The 21,053-nt window shown below is 54.4% G+C and overlaps 1 protein-coding gene across 4 annotated transcripts in view; it reads left to right on the top strand.

The window, feature by feature from the left end:
* The window catches only part of CDH23 (cadherin related 23), a 338,466-nt gene that overhangs the window by 259,148 nt on the left and 58,265 nt on the right, over positions 1-21,053 (top strand). For all 4 annotated transcript variants that reach the window (XM_087824365.1, XM_087824361.1, XM_087824363.1 and 1 more), the window contains 8 exons: positions 4,092-4,227; positions 5,677-6,065; positions 6,977-7,078; positions 7,392-7,394; positions 11,416-11,565; positions 12,188-12,316; positions 13,294-13,422; positions 14,156-14,383. In XM_087824365.1, coding sequence (XP_087680491.1) covers positions 4,092-4,227; positions 5,677-6,065; positions 6,977-7,078; positions 7,392-7,394; positions 11,416-11,565; positions 12,188-12,316; positions 13,294-13,422; positions 14,156-14,383 — 1,266 coding nt within the window. The remainder of the gene's footprint in view (positions 1-4,091; positions 4,228-5,676; positions 6,066-6,976; positions 7,079-7,391; positions 7,395-11,415; positions 11,566-12,187; positions 12,317-13,293; positions 13,423-14,155; positions 14,384-21,053) is intronic.

The following is a 21,053-nucleotide window of genomic DNA, read 5'->3' as shown; positions in this document are numbered from 1 at the left end:
AGAAAAGCATTAGTGATGGACCTCAGAGCCCATATCCTTTGAGTCCAAGTTCAGTGCTCTTTCCACTGAGAGTGTCCCCAAATACCCCAGTGACTACTTCCATTCTTTTCTGCCCACCCTCACTCACCTCAGGCCTCTCCCTTAGGCAGCTAAAATCAAATCACCTTCATCTTCCTGAATAGTCAAAAATAAACACACAGATATTCCCACTGGCTGGGCCAATTTATGCCCTCTCCTGCCCCTCCCTCCAGTCCTGCCAGGCCGGGGCAGCATGAGACAGAGGTCTGCTTGCCATTGTGGGCTTCAGTCAAGCTCCTGAGACCTTGGGCAGGATCAGCATTCAGGAAGGGGGTGCAGGAGATGACTGACAGGACCTCTCAGGGTCACCCTACCCTCCCCCCTCTGCACACTCAGCAGCTCACAGCCCTTCCCCTGAGCCAAGTGGAAAGTGAGTCAGACCCCAGAGGTGAAGAGTAGGAGGGAGATGGGAAAAGTCAGGTGGAGGGACTTTTACCCAGAACTGAGCGGAGCAGAATGGCTCTCCTTATCAGCCCATCTCCAGCGCTATTTCCCCAGGCTGGAAACAATGAGCAGAGGCCTGCGTGGGGTCACGTCACTCCCTCGGCAGTGCTGGAAAGCAGGTGACTCAGCCTCGGCCTGTCTCCTGCCTTGGAAACTCAGCCCCTGGAAGAGATGGAAGGGAAACCTGGGTCCCTATGGCTGCCCCTCCCAGTGAGATCTGTCCGGGGGAGAGGGGGGAGATGGCTGAGTTGGGCAGACCCCTTGCGTTGTTACACCTTGGGGCTTCTTGGAACAGTCCCTGAGCCCTGGTGACTGAAGGTGAAACACAGTTACCTTGATATGCTCTCGGGCAATCCCACATGGCCACATACTCACCTGCATGACTGTGAATTGCCTGTTCACATGATCAACACACGTCAGAGCCTGCCCTTTGTGAGGCCCACTTCAGGCCACAGAGTGACGTCAGCATAGCTTGGGTTGGCTCCCTGGACTTTAAGCTGCCTAACCATAGCCCTCCTTGTGGCTCCCTCGCCCCCTACCCTCCCAGGAGCAGCTGAGCGCCTCCCTCCGAGGCTTGTTCCTGCCAGTGCCTCAGCACTGTGACTGCAAACCCTTTTTAGCTACAATCTCTTTCAACAGAATGGCATGCAGCGCCCCGAGGTGCCCTGTAAACTCAGAGCCAGGCTGTGCAGATGGGTGCAGGAGCGGGACACTCAGAGCCGCACCCGCTTGGCCACCCTCCTTTTGTTCCTCTCCCCAGGAACTCTGAGGAATAATAAACTCTCACGTAGTACTTAGTAAGTGCTTCATGTACTTGAGCTCATTTGGTCCTCATAACAGCCCTATGAAGTAGGCACTGTTATTATACCCATTTTATAGATGAGGAGATTGAGGCCAAAAGGGACTAGCCATTGTGTTTAGGGTCACACAGCAGTGAAGGTAGAGCTGGGCCTCGTGGCAGGCAGGCAGCCCAGGTCTGTTTCCCTAACCACTGCCCTATGCTGCCTTACACAAGGTCTTCAGAGCCCAGACCACTGCTGCCTTACCCCCTTGGTGACCTTTGTAGTACCCAGCCCCTACACAATGAGCCCCAGGAAAGCCAGGACCTTTCTGAAGACAATGCAGGGGCTTCAGCTTTGCCCGGGATTCATTTTCCCAGCAGCAGCAGATGGTTTGCAAGGACCATCCATATTGTCCATGTCCTGCTTCAGGGACCAGGGACAGCCCTGATGGAAGGGCCAGGGAGCACGGAGCGAAACAGTCCTTGTGGAAACTAGGGACTCCCGTGCACATTGCAGGCAAGCGTGCACGTGTGTGCATACACATGCACGTACACGTACATTTCCTGCCCTGTCCCTGTCAGAGGGCACAGCGCTGGACGGAAAATGAGACTGGTTCTCCAGGGGGCACGGTAGCTCAGTAGCTGAGCCCTCCTGCTCAGCAAGAGCTCGGCAGACCTGTGTGTTTCCTGTACAGCTGTCTCTCTCAGGTTTGTAAACCACACACCATTTTGCCCCCTGTCTCCGCTGCTAAAAACAAGGCTGAAACCAACAAGAGGAGAGTGGCATGCAGCCAGCCAGAGGAGGATGGGCCACACCCAGGCTCTAGGCCACCTCCCTCCTCGTTTATCATACTATCGGACTGGCCCAGTTTTCCCCCTCAGCCCTTGGACTCGAGGCCATTTGGATAAGCAGACTCGGGAAGGGGAAGGCTCACAGTTTTGAAAGATGAATGATTAGTTTCTGTTTATGGAAAGAGAGTTCCCGAAATCCATCCACGCAAATTCCCCCCAAAACCCACCCCACCCACAAATCTCCCCAGCCAAATTCTTGGGGAAGCCAAACTTAGAAGGTTCCGGCTGTGAACAGCTGTGCTCTGGGGTGGGCACTTTAGTTTGCATAGTGGGTTCTGGGTGTCTGGACATGAAATTGTAATGACACAGCAGGACTGCAGGAACCCCAGGAGCAGAGAAATAGAGAAACCTTTATCCCATATGCCTCTCCTCCCCCTCCCTCTGTCCCACCCCCCAGAGTTCTCTACTATTTCTGCTTATGACAACAGAAGCCCCTTCACTTCTCCAGCTTATTCCCAGCTAAACCCAGAATAGAAGCCAGGGCTGGTCCCAGCGGCTGTGGTCAATCAGAAACCAAGTATTCACGCTCTCAGGTCATCTGTGCCTCAGCCCTGCCATTAGCACGGTGACCATGCGTGAAGTCTGTTGCGCATCACTGCCCTGCCTCATTTGCTCCCTCCGCCCTGTTGGCAAGTGTGCTGACCCTGGCTCTGTTAAGCTAGAAGGAGGGTGTCTCTCTCCTGTTCTGGGGTGGCTTATCCCCAACATAGTGTGAAGAGCAGTAGTGTTGGGAGATTGGGAGCCAGAAGGACCCACCCTCTCTTTCCAGCCACCTCAGTTACTATGAGGCCTTAGGCAAGTCCCTCCCCATCTCTGGGCCTCTGTTTCCCCATCTGGAAAAGCAGGAGCCCTGAGCCTCCCTACAGCTCCTTGAGTACCAATAGCAGCGTACTCTGTGGCTATAACTCCCCTCCCCACCACACTGGTCCTGAGCACAGCCCATGCTCCTGTGTGTGTGAGGGGCAGGGGCAGGTGGGATGGCAAAAAGAAGGGGAAGGGGTGCTGATCTCTAACTGTAAACATCTCTCCATAAACATCTTTTTAATTATTTTATTTTTGTTATGCAAGATGTATAGGTTCATTAAAGGGAAATTAGAAAGTGCGGATAAGCAACAATGAAAATTATGCATATTCCCACAGTTCAGAAATAGCCACTGTCCTGGGCCAGGTCCCCAGAAGCAAATCCTGACACAAGAATTGGTGTGAATGATTAATAGGAAGTGTCCCCAGAAAAAGCCGGAAGGGTCATGGGACCAGCAAGGAGAGGGCTCAGGAAACCCGAGAAGCTATACTGCTCGCCTGTCAGTCAGTCTGGCTGAGGGCTGTCCCAGGGGTCTTAATTCCCAGGCACTCTGGCTCTCCAGGTATGTGGGGTCCAACAGTCTGGGTAGGTGCTGTGCTGGCAGTCAGAGCACTCAGAGAAGGTGCCTGAGGATCTACCGGGGTCTAAGCTATAACACCCTCTGCTCCAGCCATAATTAACACTTTTATGTCTGTTCTCCCAGACACATTCTGGTATTTGAATAGGGTCACTTTAAACCTTTGCAAGCATTTTTGCAGGGCCTGGCTCATTTTGTCTTCATAACAATCCTAAGAGTGACATGGGTTTGAATTATTATATCAATCTTACTGTTTCATAACTAAGACACTTGACAGCCCAGAAGATACACAGATTAGTCACAGGTTCCCACAGGGCTAGTAGGAGAGCCAAGAGTAAGATAAGGCTCATTTCTTAAATGATGCTTGAGCACCTGCCATGTGCCGGGTACTGTGCAAGGTAGAGGGACACCATAACCACGCAGACATCCCCAGGTCCTCTCCTCCCAGATCCCAGGTCGCCCAGGAGAGCAGTGACCATACATCAGGCACGTGGGAGCCAGCTCTGGGCTTCCCAGTCTCCCCCATCCTGACCGTCACCTCTGGGCTGTTCCTACAGGTGATAGTGTACGTGGAGGACGTCAACGACGAGGCCCCAGTGTTCACGCAGCAGCAGTACAGCCGCCTGGCCCTCCGAGAGACTGCGGGCATTGGCACTTCAGTCATCGTTGTTAAAGCCACAGACCGAGACACTGGTGAGGCCCGCAAGGGACAGCAAGGAGTTCCATTCCCCAGAGTGACCCTCCCCAGAGAAATCCCTCTATTCCTGCAGGGCCTGTCATCCTCAGGACCCTTTAGGCTCCCCCATTCAGCGGCTCCCAGGCCAGGGAGGGGCTCCTGGGACAGTCTTGGTGGCATCCTTACCAGATGCCCAAGACTAGGAAGGCTGGAGTCGGAGGGAGTTGTCTCAGCCTCTGGATGGAAAGAGGAGAGCTCCCAAGTTTGAGGCTCCTCCAGCCACCTCTGCTCTGCTCTGCTCTGGGCCTGGAACACACAGGCTCTCAAGGGGCAGTGTGTCCTGTTCTACAGCATAGTGGTCTGCCCTGAAGGTGCCAAGATCTTGCTGAGGGCTCAGAGGTGGCCACAGTTAGCAGTGCAAAAGGAAGAACGTGGCAGGTCACTGTGGCCTTCTTCCTGGGGCCTGGCTGTCTGGACCAGGGAGGAGCTCTTTCCTGGGGATCTGCTGCCCCCCAGAGAGGCTCCCTGAGCTGCCCCTGGTTTCCCAGTTCCAGCGCTTCCTTCATGTCAGCTGTTCTGCTAGCTCCCAGCCCAGCCCAGCCCAACCCCTGTCAGCATCCCCAGCTAACCTGGGGCACAGGATGAAGTAGAGGGAGAAATAAGTCTGAACACTCTCAGGTGGACTGCTGTCCCATTTATACAGTACAGGTCACACACATCACTGTGGCCCAGTGGTTCATGACCTTTTCTGAGTTGGGAATCCCTTTGAGAAACAAGTAAAAACTGTGAGTCCCTCCCCCCCAAAATGCACATCCATTCAGAGTTTTGCAAATAATTTCAAGGAAGGCTGGGATTTCCTGCATGGTTTTATGGCCATTCCCCTGTAAGTCTGTGGACTTCAGCTAAGGAATTCCATCTCTTCTGGTTGAAGGATATATTCCAAGACCCAGGGATTTGGGGTGAAGGAGTTGGGGTAACAGGAGAAGGTGTCCCTGGCACTGGAACCCTTTGGCTCGGGGGACCAAATGGAGACTTGGTCACCTCCTGTTCGATCAACAGGATGATACCCTGTTGATTGAACACTTTTTAGATCAATACCCTTACTACAAGAGATCACTAATTTTCCCACCCTCTTTGTCCAAATACCCAAGGTTGGTGCTTGAGCTTAAATTTTGAAGCTCCAGAAGCAAAACCCCTCTGGCATATCTCTCATGCCCAGACCAGGCCCCAGAGGGGGTCAACAGTATGTGCTGGGCCTTGCCGCCCACATAGACCTTGACTGTCCTCTGCTGCACCCCTCCGGATGATTCAGCCTACAGGAGGGAGCAGTGCACCCTGGGTAGGCCAGCCGCAGCTCCTCACCCTGTCCCTCGGGGACAGCATCGGGTGTGCTGTAGGCAGCTGGGAAGCCACAGGGAAGCCCCAGCCCCATCTGGGATTGCACAGCCTCTCGCATCCTCCTGCAGGGGATGGTGGCCTGGTGAGCTACCGCATCCTGTCGGGTGCAGAGGGGAAGTTCGAGATTGACGAGAGCACAGGGCTTATCATCACTGTGGATTACCTGGACTACGAGACCAAGACTAGCTACCTGATGAATGTGTCCGCCACCGATCAGGCACCCCCCTTCAACCAGGGCTTCTGCAGCGTCTATATCACTCTACTCAACGAGCTGGATGAGGACGTGCAGTTCTCCAATGCTTCCTATGAGGCTGCCATCATGGAGAACCTGGCCCTGGGCACCGAGATTGTGCGGGTCCAGGCCTACTCCATCGACAACATCAACCAGATCACCTATCGCTTTGACGCCTACACCAGCGCCCAGGCCAAAGCTCTCTTCAAGATAGACGCCTACACGGTGAGGGAGGCTGGGGCAGGCACAGCAAGTGCTCTCCTAGGAGCAGGGCGCTCAACCCCTCTAAAGTTAACCAACATTTCTTAAGCTCCTTCTATATGCATGGCATTCTCCTCCTTGTTGTAAAATATCTTCGAGATAAACATCCCTGTAATACATCCGTTTTAATATTTAGGGTTAAGATAAAGTTTATACCTAGGCAACCTGGTGTCCTTATTACTAGACACTGAAAAGCTATTCAGGTCATTGTGTTTCCCTTTTTACCTTGGCTGTTAGGAAGCTCCAAATAAGTTTTGTGCTTCGTTGCAATAGCTAGTTTTAGTTAGGTGTCTGGTGCAGCTCTGTCTTATTTACTGCCTGGTTCTTACTCTCTTATCTTCACTTTAGTGTGTGCGTGCATGTGTGTGTGTTTTATAAGAATCCTTTCTTTGAAAATAGGCATGGTAAGAATCGCTGCAACATATCAGACCTTTTCCTGGGCAGATTGGGAATGCAAAGATGAACAAAACCCTTCCCAGCCCTCAGAGAGTTCTCAGGCTAGGGGCAGAAGTAGGAATAACCAAGGATACGAATCAGGGCACACAAGGGAAGATGTGGACAAAGCTACAGTAGAGATTTAATGGGGCATCTCGAGGGCCCAGTAAGAGTGATCATACCTGGCTGGGGAAGCGGGAAGCCTACATGGAAGAGCTGGTGTCTGAGTGGGACTGAGAGCAGCAGGATTTCAACCTACCGAGCCTCACAGAAAAGTTATGTCAGGCAGAGGGAGGGATGTGGAGGTGGCATGGTGGGCAGAACATTCAGGATTAGTGAGGCGTCTGCTTTGGCCAGAGCATGGGACTGCTTGGGGGTGGGACAGGCTCTGCTTGGTGGGTACAATGTTGTCACTTTCCCATCTGGACCCCTCCCTGCAGGGTGTGATTACAGTCAAGGGCCTGGTGGACCGGGAGAAAGGTGACTTCTATACTTTGACGGTGATAGCAGACGACGGCGGCCCCAAAGTAGACTCTACTGTGGTGAGTGGGTCCCCGGGTGAGAACCCCAGAGTGCAGCTCATCACCACCCCAAAGCACCCCAAAACCCACATCTTCACCAGCCACCCAGCATGTAGGCCAAGGCAGAAGGCGAGGGTTTTGATAGCCCAGGGGCAGCATTGTGGCCAGTCATGCCACACCTTCTGGGGAAGCCTGGCCAGGTTGAGACCTCAGATGGGGAGGGGGGGATCCTCAACATACCACTGCTTAAAAAGGGGTTGGAAGAACTGACTGCTAACCACCTGCATCTTTGCCTTTTCTCTCCCTTGCCTCCTCCTGCCGTTTCTGCCTACAGAAGGTGAGTAGCCTATGGACTGGGACTCTCCCCTGTGCTATTGGATGTGGCCAGTGCTGCCTCGGGTCCTAAGTGGTGCGTTCCCCTGGAGAGAGGACACGTACAGTGGGTCCCTGCTCAGACCCTTTACAGCCGTCCCAATTCATCTACTCTCACTTGAGTCCAGGTCCTTCTTGGGCAGGGCATGTACCTGTGTCCAGCTCTTCCCTGTCTGCCCTCCATGTCCTGCTGAGCCTCCATGGGACCCCGGGGTAAAGGGTGCACTGACAAGGAGTAGGTGGAGCACACAATGAAAGGCACACTGAGGCCTCAGCCCAGCTCTGCCCCTTACCGGCTGTGTGATATAGTCAAGTGGTTCAACCTCTCTGTGCTTCCTTTCCTTGGGTCTAAAATGAGGATCAGGCAGCAGCCCTGCCTTCTTTAGGGGATGTGAGGAAGATAGTAGAGGAGACAGTGGATAGGAAGCTCTTCATAAACTACTCTTGGGGAGCAGTGTGATGGGACTGGCATCTTGGGGGCTGGTGTAAGAGGCGGGTTTTACTACAGTGCATGTGAGGTGGAGCAGCCAGTGCCAGGGCCTGGGGAGTGCTGGGCAAGGACAGCAATGGTCATGGTGTGAGTCACTGCCCTCAGGACTCTCAATAAAGGCAGGGAAGACCATGTGCTGAGAGCACTTCGGGGAGGGTGACCCCTGAGGCCAGAGGTTCCTAGGAGGATGGGAGAGGTGGGAAAGGCAGGCTGGGGATGAAATGGAAGTGGGTCCCCAAGGAGGAGTCCACTGACAGGGCATCCTGCAGTGAGAATGAGAACATGTAGCCATCAGTTTGGCTTGGGCATCAGCCAGTCTGGTCTGAGGCCATCTGTAGGCCACAGAAGGTGTCCCGCTCAGCATCAGCCTTGGTTACAGCCACATTTTCACTCCTCACCAAGTCCCTGTTACATCAGCCTAAAGGGATAAGAGCCAACCGAGTACCCAGGCTAAGAGCCCAGTGCAGCTGCTTGGGGTCTTCTACCCCATGGCTCCCTGGAGGGGCCCGGTGCCAGTGACCCTGGTTGTGGCTTGGCTGCACCCCAAAGCCCCCTCCATCCATGGGCCCAGCCTGGGAATGAGTGAGGCCACAAGCAGCACTACACCTACTCAGTTCTCCTCAACCCCCTCAGGGGTCCCAGAGGGCAGCCAGTGAGCAGAGCCCTCAGTGGTGGGCAGTGGGCAGGTGCCCTGTGTCCTGCAGCTCCTAGCCCTCCCAGCCACAGGAGCCAAGACTCAGAAAGGTCTCGTGGGCCCTTTCTCTGGGCCTCGGCAGCTTCATCTGTAAAATGGGTCAGCTGTTCCTCACCCTTGCTGTCATGAGAGGTCCGGGAGCGGAGGACAGGTGGAGACTGGTAAGAGCTGGCATGAGGCTGCCGAAGCCCCTTCCTGGGCTAGCCACCCGCTTCCTGTGCACAGGCTGGCAAGGGCCTTTTGGAGCACGCATTTCTGTGCACGCCGCTGTATTTCCACAGCCACATCACCCTCTTCCAGGCAGAACCTCCACCCCTTTGCCCACCCCTGGCTCCTTCTCAGAGGCTCCCTGGGCCACTGCCTCAGATACTCCAGCCCTGTTAGCCCCAGTCTTGTTGGAGATGCGAGGGTGGAGGCAGGCTGAGGGGCTTTTAGTAGTGCTACCATTTCCTCTGTGAGGCCGGAACCCCAAACCACAGCTTACCTATACCTGACTCCTCCCTGGCACCAGGAGCCCCTGTAGGCCCCAGGAGGAGTGGGGAGGCAGCAGGAAGGGGCAGACTGGGGGCAGGGGCTCTGCTGTAAGAGTTCTTGAGTATAATACCCTTAGGCCTCCAGGGGTAGGGTAGGGAGATTTGGACCAAGAGGTCCTGGATGGGAACACAGACCCATGTCTCATTCCCATAGACCTTGCAACTGTCTTTCCTCATCTACCGAGGCCGATTCCCTGATACTGGGAGAACCTCACAAATACCATCATGATCATCAGAGCAGTAATCATAGAGGGAGCACTTACTGTGGGCCAGGCTCTGGGCTGGGCTCAGGGTACAACCAAAATCAGACACAGCCTCTGCCTTCACAAGCATTAGAAGAAAGGACACTGGTCAAATTATCACACCAACAAACGTATGCCATGAGAGAGAGCCGATAATAGTATGTCAGGGAAATCAAGAAGGGCTTCCCTGAGGAAGTGACTCAAGTGGAGATCCCCAGCAAGCATAGGAGTTTACGTAGCCAAGAAACAAGAGCATTGCAGGCAGAGGAAACAGCAAGTGCAAAGGTCTTGTAGTGGGAGGAAGCGTGGGGAGCACAAACAAGACCTTAACCCGAGTGGGAGAGTTTGGGAAGGGTCAGAGCACTGGGGCCTTGCTTGTTTTTGCCCTGAGAAGAGTGTAGTGGGCATTGTTATGCCCATTTCACAGGTGAGCACACTGGGGCTCCAGGACCTCATGGAACTTCCTAACCAAAATTCATGATGGATGAGCAGAGTCTTGGAGAGTGAGATCATGCCTCTCTGCCAGGCAGGAAGCAGGACAGGAACTACCCCTTAACTTTTTGCCTGCTCATTTATTCCCCCCAGCATCCTGGTGCTGTAGGTGTTCTCGTTCCTATTTTCAGCTGAGAAAATGGAAAATCAGAGAGGTTAAATAACTTTTTCCAAAATCGCACAGCCAGTAACTGGAAGTGGTTGTGTTGGTCCTGCTGCGAAGCCTGGGCTTGTTGCTTTGTGGTTTTGGTTGGGGTGGGGTTTTTTCGGTGGTTTTTTTATTAAGATTTTTTTATTATTTTGAGAGAGAAAGGAAGGGAGAGGGAGGGAGAGAGAAACATTGTGAAACATCAATCAGCTGCCTCCTACACACCCCCTACCAGGATCGAACCCACAGCCTGGGCATGTGCCTTGACCTGGAATTGAACCGGCAACCTTTCTGTGCATGGGACGACACCCAACCAACTGAACCACACCGGCCAGGGCGCCCTGTGGTTTTTAAAGCTGCCTAAAGATAGGGGAGCACGGCTAGGACCGAGAAGAAGAGGAAAACTTCCTTATGAGGAAGGATGAAATAAATCTCCTCAGCAGGGTGTGAGGTTCTACAGGCTCCCTGTGGGGTCCCAAGGGTGGCAAGGCAGCAGGCAGGCCTAGGAGCCCCAGAGCCCCAGGTCCAAGGAAGGAGATGGGGTCTGACCTGGGGAGGAAGCCTGGACTGGGATTCCTAAAATCTAAGCTGCCTCCTGCCCTACCTCGACCCCCTCATCAGTGAATCTAAGGGGCACCTGCCATTCTGGCCTCATGGCCAGTGGCCGTTGGCCACCATGAGCTGGAGGCTACACCCACAGCAGGGCCTTCTCTCCAGCTCGCTATCCAGACCCTGCAGAGAAGCGTGAACTCTAGACACTGAACAACATGCTCTTTGCATGCAGTGTGCATGTTCCTAGTTTTTATTTGGTAGTTGGAAATTCCTCTCTCTTCCCCATCTGCCCCCTCCCCACAGAGACCACCTGCGGCTTCCCTCTTCCTGTGCCCTGTTTCCTTCCCGCTAATCCAGATGTGCTAACGAAGAGGCTTTTGGGCACTGTCTGGCTGCCAGATGTGCTGTAGCCAGCCTGCACATAATTTTTATTAATTACCACCTAATTCCACACACACACAAATCTGTATTCCTAGTTCCTCTTGAAAAGCAGGAAGCTAGCCAGAGCCAGTCTGGCACTCCCTCGTGGACTTGGAGCTGAGTAGCCTCCATCCCCTTCAGTCAGGGCCCCTACCTTCCAGTTCTCCCAGGCCCCTTCCCTGCTGTCCCAGCGCCAGCATTTGAGTGTGAGCAGCCTTCCCCCACCAGACTCCTAGAAAAAATGTGCTCAGGGCCTTCATGGGACGTAAGGAGTGGCCTAGGGGGGCTCTGAAAGGTAGCTGATATTCCAGACCAAGTGGAGGTCTGGTCCCCAGTGGACCCACGGTGGGACCCTGGTGTTTGGGGCTGGGGAGAAGGAGGGGAAGGGAGGTCTCTAGTAACATTCACCCCCTAGGTCTACATCACTGTGCTGGATGAGAATGACAACAGCCCCCGGTTTGACTTCACCTCCGACTCGGCTGTCAGCGTGCCGGAGGACTGCCCCGTGGGCCAGCGTGTGGCCACTGTCAAGGCCCGGGACCCTGACGCTGGCAGCAATGGGCAGGTGGGCATCAAGTGAAATAGCCAGGAGCAGCTCTCTCAGTAGGGGATTCCTATGGACCCTCAGTTGGAGGGGACCATCTAAGCTACCCCATCACTGAGCAGGAAGCAGGGGTCACCCAGGCTCTGCCCAGTCCCAAGCAGGACTACCCGCCCTCATCCCAGTCCATGGTCAGGAGAAGGAGGCAGAGCTGTGCAGGTGGTCGGTCCTGCCTGAGTTGGATGAACATGGACCCCAATGGCCAGCCAGGGCTCAGCTCCTTGTGACAGGGCTGTTGTGAGAGCCAGAGTCCATGTTGCACTAGGGCATGTGCCCGCTCCTCACAGGGTCTCCAGAAGTGTCAGTACTTCCCTCCCAGTCCCCACCCTGGGAAAGTCCATGCTGTGGAACTCACAGCTGCCTCCTGGCCCCCTGGCCAGTGTGCTCACACACCGCCCAGGAACCTGTACAGGCGGTGGGCCTGCCACCCCCATTTCAATGGACATAACTGCTTCTACAAAACACACTCTCTTCTCAAACACCCTTGCTGAGCAGAGACCCAGCTGGTCAGGGGAGTGCCCTTGGCCTGACCTGGAAGCCTGTCCTCCCCGCTTCCTTGCCACTCACACTCTCTTCTCCCTGACAGGTGGTCTTCTCCCTGGCCTCAGGCAACATCGCTGGGGCCTTCGAGATTGTCACCACCAATGACTCCATTGGCGAAGTGTTTGTGGCCAGGCCCCTGGACAGAGAAGAGCTGGACCACTATATCCTCAAGGTGGGGATCAGCCCTGTAAGGGTCACTGTTGACCATCCAGGAGAGCGATCAGCCCATCAGAATATCCTAGTAGGCAGCTTCCCTGCTGTCACCAAGTACCATGGGGCAGGTAGCACCTCAGAGCCAAGAGCATGAGTGAGGCCAGTCCGGGAGAGGGGATCCTGGGAGGGGACTTGAGCCAGAGCAAGAAGCAGCAGAGGAGTCCGTTCCTGCTGTGAGAGCAAGGAGAGAAAGCCTGAAAGAGCCCCAACTCTTCCACAAACACAGTGTGAAACTTGGGCAAGTTGTTCACTCTGGGCCTCAGTTTCCCCTCTTGTGCAGTGGGCAGGAAAACCCCTGCCTGGCCTGCCTCTGCTGAGGTGAGGAGCCATGAAGGCCACTGTTATTGCTGTATTGCTGTGGCTCGCATGTTTCCTGAGGGGTCTCCAGAGACCCCAGGGATATGCTTCTGCAGGAGCCTGTGCCCCTGGAGCACTTCTGCCCTGCAGGCTCCTGGGAAGCATCACAGCTCCCAGGGGCAGGCTCAGTCTGTGTTAGGACTGCTTCAGAGATTATCTGAGGCTCTTTCTCTGTTTACCAGAGTTCAAATTTAAGTGCAAGGAACAGGGGCCTTTGAAGCTAAAGGCAGGAGCCCTGGATCTGGTTTCAGGCCCGGGGTCATGGTCAGGGGCTGGCACAGCCCAGAATACATTCGGGTAGATTGGGAGGTGAAGACTGGGCACACCCGAGTCAGATTGCAAATGAGGGTCCCAGGTCGGACAAGAACTGGGCAAAAATTGTTTGCAGCATGGGGCACAATGCAAAAGCCTTAGGAAGAGTCCAGAGCAGATGGGCCCCTGCTCTGGGGTCAAGGGTGGACCAGTGAGTCCGTCTGCCCTCCCAGCCCTCCCCACTGAGTAGACAGTCCTTTTGGACTCCATATTCCTGATCCTATCTCCACCCTTTAGCCCTGACTTCAGTCATCCCCTTCCTCGTAGGTTGTGGCATCTGACCGTGGCACCCCTCCACGGAAGAAGGACCACATCCTGCAGGTGACCATCCTGGACGTCAATGACAACCCCCCAGTGATCGAGAGCCCCTTTGGATATAATGTCAGCGTGAATGAGGTGAGGGCAGCTTCAGCACCCGTACAGACAGACATCCAGGGTAGGTAGTGAGCATGAGCCGACTACGAAGCACCTGTTTACGTGGCTGCCTGGCCCACGGGTCTCTCAGATCTCAGGGATGGGAATAGTGGCTTATTCATAATTCTAGTACTAACCCCTGGGCTAGGGCCTGGGGTGCAATATCTTTTTGTGGTAGCAGTGAGGAGGAGAGGAGAGGGTAGGGAAAGAAGAAAGTGGCCTTCCACCACCAATAGCAAACAGGTTTACCCTGGCAGAGCTGTTTTTAAATAAATCAACTCATTAATTATTCAGTCCTACAATTGAGCCCCTCCCAGAGAACTTTTGCCCCGGTATTGCTGGGTATCATGCCAGGTTGAAAGTTTAAGAAGGCAGGGTGGCACGGGGTTTAGAGGCCAGCCTCCCGCAGTTCAGACCCTGGCTCTGCCACTGACTGGCTGTGTGACTTGCGCACATTCCTTACCTGCACCTCAGTTTTCTCATCTGTAAATGGGATGACACCAGGACCTGACACGTAGGGTTGTAGAGGGAAGTCATTGACCCAGCATACAGTAGGTGTCCACAGAATGCTCACCGCCATCCTCCTCCTCGTGGCCCCAGCGTAGACAGCAAAGCTTTCTGGAGGTCTGGGTGAGGCCCTTGCGCTTCCAGGAGCCAGGTGCTAGATTTTGCCCCCATTGAATCCAGAGTGACCACTTTCCTGCTCTCCTCCCAGAACGTGGGCGGGGGCACTGCTGTGGTCCAGGTGAGAGCTACCGACCGTGACATCGGGATCAACAGCGTTTTGTCCTACTACATCACTGAGGGCAATGACGACGTGACGTTCCGCATGGACCGCATCAGCGGTGAGATCTCCACGCGGCCCGCGCCGCCCGACCGCGAGCGCCAGAGCTTCTACCACCTGGTGGTCACCGTGGAGGATGAGGGCACCCCCCCGCTGTCGGTGAGTGGTGGGGCAGGGAGGGGGGGCGAGGGGCAGCTGTGCCTTCTGCATCGGGGGACATGATGGAGGGAGCGGGCACCGTGCAGCGGGTGAATCTTGACAGCCCCTTCACCGTGCCTTCTTCAGTCCTTCGGCTCATGAGTATGTGTGGGAGCCTGGAAAAGGTGGGGTCTCTGTTTAGTCTCCTTCGCTCACACAACTCTATGGGATGGTACAGACTGAGCCTGTACCTCGGGGCATGGCCGGCCTCCGCACCACTTGCCAAGCTGTGTGCCTGCGGGGCCGCACTAACCCATATGGTGGCGCCTCTGTGCCCTCTGGCCTGTTTCCCCTGGTCGTGTTGGTGTGATACGATGTCTGTCGCAGCATGTCGGGGTGGGAAGCGGCTAATGTCATAGTCTAGTCTAATGCTTGAACGGGCAGGGCCACTGCCCGAGGCAATGGGCAAGGTTTGCAAGGTTGGAGAAGGAGTGGGGGCCTGCGGGGCAGGATGGTGAGACTGTCTGGGGGCCATGGGCTGGGACTGGAGTAATTTGCAAATTGAAAGTGGAGAACTGTGAGCTGGTTGCTTGATGGAGAGCAAGTCGGAACCTCTCAGAATATTGGTTTTGTCATCTGCAAAAGGGAGATGCTATCTCTTTCATAGGTGATGTTGGGAATTGAATTAGCTCATGTCTGTGAAAGTGCTTGGTAAACCATGAGGAGGAGGAGGATTGTATCAGCTGTTTATCATCTCAATAAAGGTGCCTTACAAACGCAACCAAACCAAACCGAGAGATGGAAAACAACCGCTGAGCTCGCTCCAATTCTGCAGGCTGGCAGTTTAGACCTGGCTTAGCTGGGCAGTTCTGCTCTCAGCTGTGCTCCCACATGTATGGGGGCGCAGCTGTGTGTGGGTTGGATGGCTATGCTTCTGGGGGTCGGTTGCCTATCAGCTGGAGTGACAGGGCAACTGGCCTACCTCTCTGGCCTCTTCCAGGACGCTAGCCCCTGCTTGTTCACATGGAGCTAGACAGAGTCCAGGAGAGACAGCAGAGCATGCAGGGGTTTTTGAGGCCCAAGCTTGGAGCTGGAACAAGGTTACCTCTGCCACGTTCTGTTGACCAAAGCAAGTTACAAGGCCAGCCCAGAATCAAGATGTGGGAAAATAAACTGTCTTTTGAAAGAATGAGCTATAAGTCACATTGCAAAGAGTATGGATACGGGGACATTTTGTAATCTGTCCACCCTAGGGACCCTGATTATAAATGAGACCTCAGCTCTGACCCTCTTCCCTCAACAGGTGACTCTGTTAGACCTTCCCCTTTATGTTGGCACTTGGACTGTGCGGTCAGAGCAGGTCCTGGCTGGGCTCTTTATCTGAAATGTCTCTTTAAACCTACTTTTGTCAAACCCTGTATATATGGCTCTTGGGCTATAATACCATAATACAGACAAATAGCATCAAGTACCAGCTGGAAAAGACTTACAGGAGGAAAATTTTAAGTCAAAAGCCATCTATGCTTTCAATTTTTTTGTTCTGCTCCTTCAGGTTAGGAAAGATCTCTTTGATTTGATTTTTGCAGGGGACACCAGTGAAGAACTGCAGTGACCATCCTGGGAGCATAGTTCATTTATTTATAGTTCATCCGTACATTCATTCATTCATTCAGTCAGTCATTCAGCTAATGTTCTCTGAATGCTCACTATGTGCCAGGCACTAGAGAGACAGAAATCAAGGCAACACGATCCCTGCCACAATGAAATGCAGCTGAGTAAGGGAGGCGACAAGGGCATCCACGGGTGGGGGCCAAGGTACAGATGGGGCACTGAGGAGCACTGACAAGGGTTTGGGGAAGGCTTCCTGGAGGAGGTTATACCTGGGCTGTCTTGTTAGTCAATCATAGTTAGCACAGCAAAGGGCAAAGCATATACTGGCTCCAGGGATCAGCCCAAACAAAGGCCTAAGAGCAAGTGATAATCAGGGGTGGGTTTGGGGGCTCACGGCAGCATTCAGAGCCGAGAGCAGGGCTCTTTCTCTACACATCCTCCCTATAACATTCTGTCTGGGGCATGCCCCAAGGGTTGGTCCCACTAATTTCTCAAGCACCCCCTCCACTCTCCTGGCCCTGCTAAGCTAGGGCGAGGGTGGCGCAGAGCTGGCAAGCAAGGGCCCTGTAGCCAGTGCCCAGTTAGGATTGGCATTTGCCTCTAAGGAATGCTGGACTCTTGAAGATTTGTTTCTATTGACCAGACTCTAACCTCTGGACAATCAACCCACCCCCACCCCCAGGGTCATAAGTGTGAGAGGTGACCAGAGGGGGGCTCTTTTCTGCTAGTGGGCAGACTCGCTGGATGGGTATTCAAGGAAGTAGATCGTCCCATCCCTCCTGGACCAGCCAGAGCCAGTGCAGCATCAGACCAGCCATCCTGAGGGTCCAGGAAAGGTCACCATGGTCTAATGGGGGTGAAGAGAGTGGTTGCAACCCTGCACGTATCTGTCCAGGGACACCCAGCAGACCCACACACCATCCTCCTGTTCCCAACTGCAATTATCTGCCTGGTTCACGCCAGCCCTCACTGGCACAGGACCAAGCTTCCTGTAGGACAGGGGCAAGTAAGAGTCATTTATTCACTCATTCATTCAACACCCAATACATGCCAGGCCTGTGTTCAAGGCTAGGAAGTCAGAGATGAGTTGGGCATGGTTCTGCCCTCAAGGAGCCTACAGTCTAGTGGAGGAAATGGACATGTAACAGAGGGTTGACACTCTGTGATGTGACTTAGTGCTAGAAGCTCATAGCCAGGAGCCGGGGAAGGCTTTTATGAACGAGGCATCATTTGTATCCATGTTTTAAAGGAGAAGGATCTCTAAGCAGGGGACCTGGGATTCGGCTGCCAGAAGCCTTCGCAAAACCAAGAGAAATCCTGTATCTGAGCCTTCACATCTCCTTTCCTCCCTGGGCCCTCCACCCCTGGTTTCCTGAGAGCCGGACATTCCTGTGAACAGCCTAGGCTGTCCCCACCCAGTTCTCAGCCCCATATCACCCAGAGCTTGGAACAGCTGTGCTGCAAGGGGCATCCGGGCCAGCCCCAGCCGACCACACGGTGATATGCCACCCAGCCTGGAGAAGTCCTTGTGCAGCCTCAGTCCTCTGGCTAGCTGTAGGCCACAGGCAGAGGGGCCAGGCTTGGGGGCGGGGTCTAAGTGGCCATCAGGGAGGAGCCTGCAAGAGGAAGGGCTGGGCCCAGGGAGGAAGGACGGAAGGCAACTGGGAGGTGAGAAGCTGAGCCCCAGCCACTGAGGCATCTTGGCGGGGAATGGGAGAGGGAGGGCCTGACCAGACCTTTCCACCGTGCAAATCACAGCTAGCAGGTTAGACAATCCCAGATAACCAGCCCTAGCTTCCCTGACTGGTGGGGATCTGCAGAAGTCACCTATCCGGGCAGGACTAGGAAAAAAATCTACCTACTTCTGGTTCAGAATCATCAGTAATAGCCCCATGAAAGTCTGCGAGCTGGGGACAGTGATGTCAGCAGCTCACCTATCTTGAGAGCCAAGGGCTCTTCTCTTTATTAAACCTGGATCCTGCTGCTGTTTGGGAAGCCTGCTTCCCCTGGCTCAAGCTCAGGAAACCCCAACCTGGGCCCTTCCTGTGCTGCACACCAAATTAGGCTGGCCTTCTCTGTCCCAGCATGAATAATTTCAGACCCTTTCCTGAGCCCTGCTCCTTGGGGGATATTCTGCAGCTGCACAAATGCTGCACATGTAACTGGCTCAGTTCCTCCAAGTAACATGGGCTGTGCAGTTAGCTGAGAGTTTCTCCCTTCCCCATCCCCATTCCCCACTGCAAGCAAGTGGGCGCATGGGCCACCACGCCTACTAGGAGTCTGCGGTTTCAGGGTTGCCAGGCAGAAAAGGGAATGGCAAGAACTGACATGGAAGGAATGGAGCCATGGGCATGTGGGCATGTGGGCACAGGCCCCACTCCCAGGGCCCTGGTATGTACTGTAGGCAAGTCCAAGTCCTTCCCTATAATGCCATTCAATTCGGTGAAGAGGAAGGAAAGTAAACCTGGGAAGCAGGAAACCCAGGTTTTAGTCCCGGTTCCTCATTCACTTGTGACAAGACACAAACCTTGGAAACTTCAGTTTCCCGATGCGTTAAATGGGGACAAGAAAGCCTCTCAGGGTTTTCTGCTGGATGAGGGGGGAATCAAAGAAGTATTAACACATGTGAACTTGTTTTTGGAAACACAGAGTATTAAAACAAAAGCAAAGATATGGCACACATACTGCCATCTCTCTAGCCTGTGCCCAAGGCAGACGTTGCGAACCAGTGTCAGCACTTTCTCATTAAGCTATATTGATAACATCAGAATCCCTCTCACATATATTCTAGGAAGCCATACCCACAGATCAGAATTGCAAAACTAAATGAAACCCCTTCCCCCGGGGCTGCACAAGTTCAGGGAATGGTTGCTGTTGAGGAGATTCCACCAAGCCCACCCAGAGCTGCTGGGAACTAGAGCTGGTGGAAAGTCAGAGGTCCCTGTCGATTGTGAGTGGTCCAGAGAATGGAACTCGGTCATACTGGTCCAACCCATCATTCAGGGGCTATGCTTCAATTATCAGCCCTGCAACCTAATTCAAAGGGCAGGCTGTTATTGGATACCCACACTCCTGGAACTCACACCCTAACCCTAACCCTAACCCTAACCCTAACCCTAACCCTAACCCTAACCCTAACCCTAACCTACAGCAGCCATGCAGGAAAGAAAGGCAACCATGCAAAGCAGGGACAGTGAAGGGGCTAGACAGCCAGTGCTCTCCGTGGGCCAGGACAGATGCACAGCTGGTCTGTGGGTGTCTGCTTCTCAAGAGGCCTTTGTACCCAGCATCCTGGCCAACAACCCCAGTTCTTTCTGCCCATTGTTGTTGTTCGTGTTCCCTGAGCAAATCATAGCCCAGCCTAAGCACATTCAGGCCAGCCCTGGAGCTTGAGCTGACACCCAGTAAGGCTTCATCCAGAAGACAGGACTACTGTGCCCATGCTGGGATGGAGGGTGACAGGACGTCTGCAACCCCACCCTCACTGTGTCCTTCAGAGTCCCCCCACCGCATGCTACTCCCTAAAGGAGGCAGTGCCACCCCTCTGCCCCAGGCTGCTGCATGTAGAAGGCGCTCTGGCCAGGCAGGAATGAGGGCAGCCCCAAAGCTTGTCCTGTGAGAAGCAGACCCTGTGGTTCACCCCAGTGCCTGTCACCACAGACCCCCTGGCTGGGCCAGCCTGACCCAACAGCAGCATTTGCAGTGGCCTCCATGGTATATTCTCAAGGAGTGTCAATTCCACTCCCTTGGAGAAAACAGAGGCAGAAGGTCTTCATGAAATGTAAACATTGGGAGATGGGCTCAGGCCTGTGAATTCCTGATACATCTCTTAACAATGACTTATTGCCTAAAAGCACAGGTTTCCCTCCCAGGGTCTCAGATATTGTCATGGTTTATGAGCCTCTTGCCACAGTCCCACCCTGCAGCCAACTTCCTGGAGGCCCCAGGCTCCTCCCCAGGCTCTTCCTGCCTCTCTTGGAGGCAGGCTCTGTGTTCCCATTGCCCTGCTCTGTCCTGTGCTCGCTAGCTCACATGTACTGAGCCAGGGGGGACCAGCCACCAGGGCTGTACACAGGAGTGTATGGTCTTTTTTGCAACGGAGAGTGAGTGTTAGGGCCACTGGGGGTGGGCGTGTGGTAATGGATGAAGATGGAGCCTGGAGCTCAGAGTAAATTTCACTGAAAACAGGAAACCACGAAGCTGAGATGCTTACTTGTAAGGGTCCAGAAAAGAAGGGCTCGAGGCCGTGCAGGAGGAAGCTAGAGAGGAAGTGGGGTGGCTTTCTGCTCTGGGGCCTCCTCCCTCCCTCCACACAGCAGCAGACAGACCTAGGGTCTGGCAGCCAAGTTCTTAGAAGTTTTCTCTGCCTCCAGGTCAGAAGCTGAGGGCTGGGCCAGGCCAGCCTCCCCTAGGGCAGGAGCACTCTTTCTGAGTGGGGAGAGTAGGAGTCTGCTCTATGGGCTTTTCCAACTCTAGGGGTAGCCCTGCCCTGCCTCAGGCAGCTGTCACCCTGCTCATTCCTGCCCCATGGGCCCCCACAAGGTGTGAAAACAGCACCCTCTTTCTGTGGCAACTGGCACTGAGTGTTCATGGCAGCAGATGGAGAAGAAGGGACCCCCTAGGAACAAAAGAGGAGCCTGGGCTTTGGTGTTCTGGCCACTGGAGGTGTCAGTGCCATCTCAAGGCCCATGCTCACCCTTTCCTTAGGGCCCCAGGCATAGCAGGGCACTCACATTGGCCCATGCCCTTGGGCCGCCCAGGGAGCTTTAGACGCAATGCCTTGCATCCAGGGGCTCTCTGGCTCCAGCTGCAGGCCTGCAGCTCACTGTAGCTGGAGAGCCTGGAGTTGCTCCTTTCTTCCACCCCCCAATCTCATCCTCCCCTCCCCGCCAGCTGATCAGGTGGGCTTCTCCCTGCCCGCTGGTCCCTCATCCTGGCCTGAAGTCCTGGCTCTCCACATCCAGGCCCAGCTCAGAAGAGTCAGCGTAGGCTGCTGGCAGACGAATGCCCAATTGAAGCTGGCCCTCTGCAGTCAGTGCCCAGGGCTCTCACCCAGCTCAAACTCACCCATCCCTGTTCC

This window comes from Miniopterus natalensis, chromosome 14, assembly GCF_054644295.1.
Source record: "Miniopterus natalensis isolate mMinNat1 chromosome 14, mMinNat1.hap1, whole genome shotgun sequence".
NCBI classification, from domain to species: Eukaryota; Metazoa; Chordata; class Mammalia; order Chiroptera; family Miniopteridae; genus Miniopterus; species Miniopterus natalensis.
The sequence above is the reverse complement of the archived record's forward strand: the minus strand, read 5'-3'. Positions and strand labels throughout refer to the sequence as shown.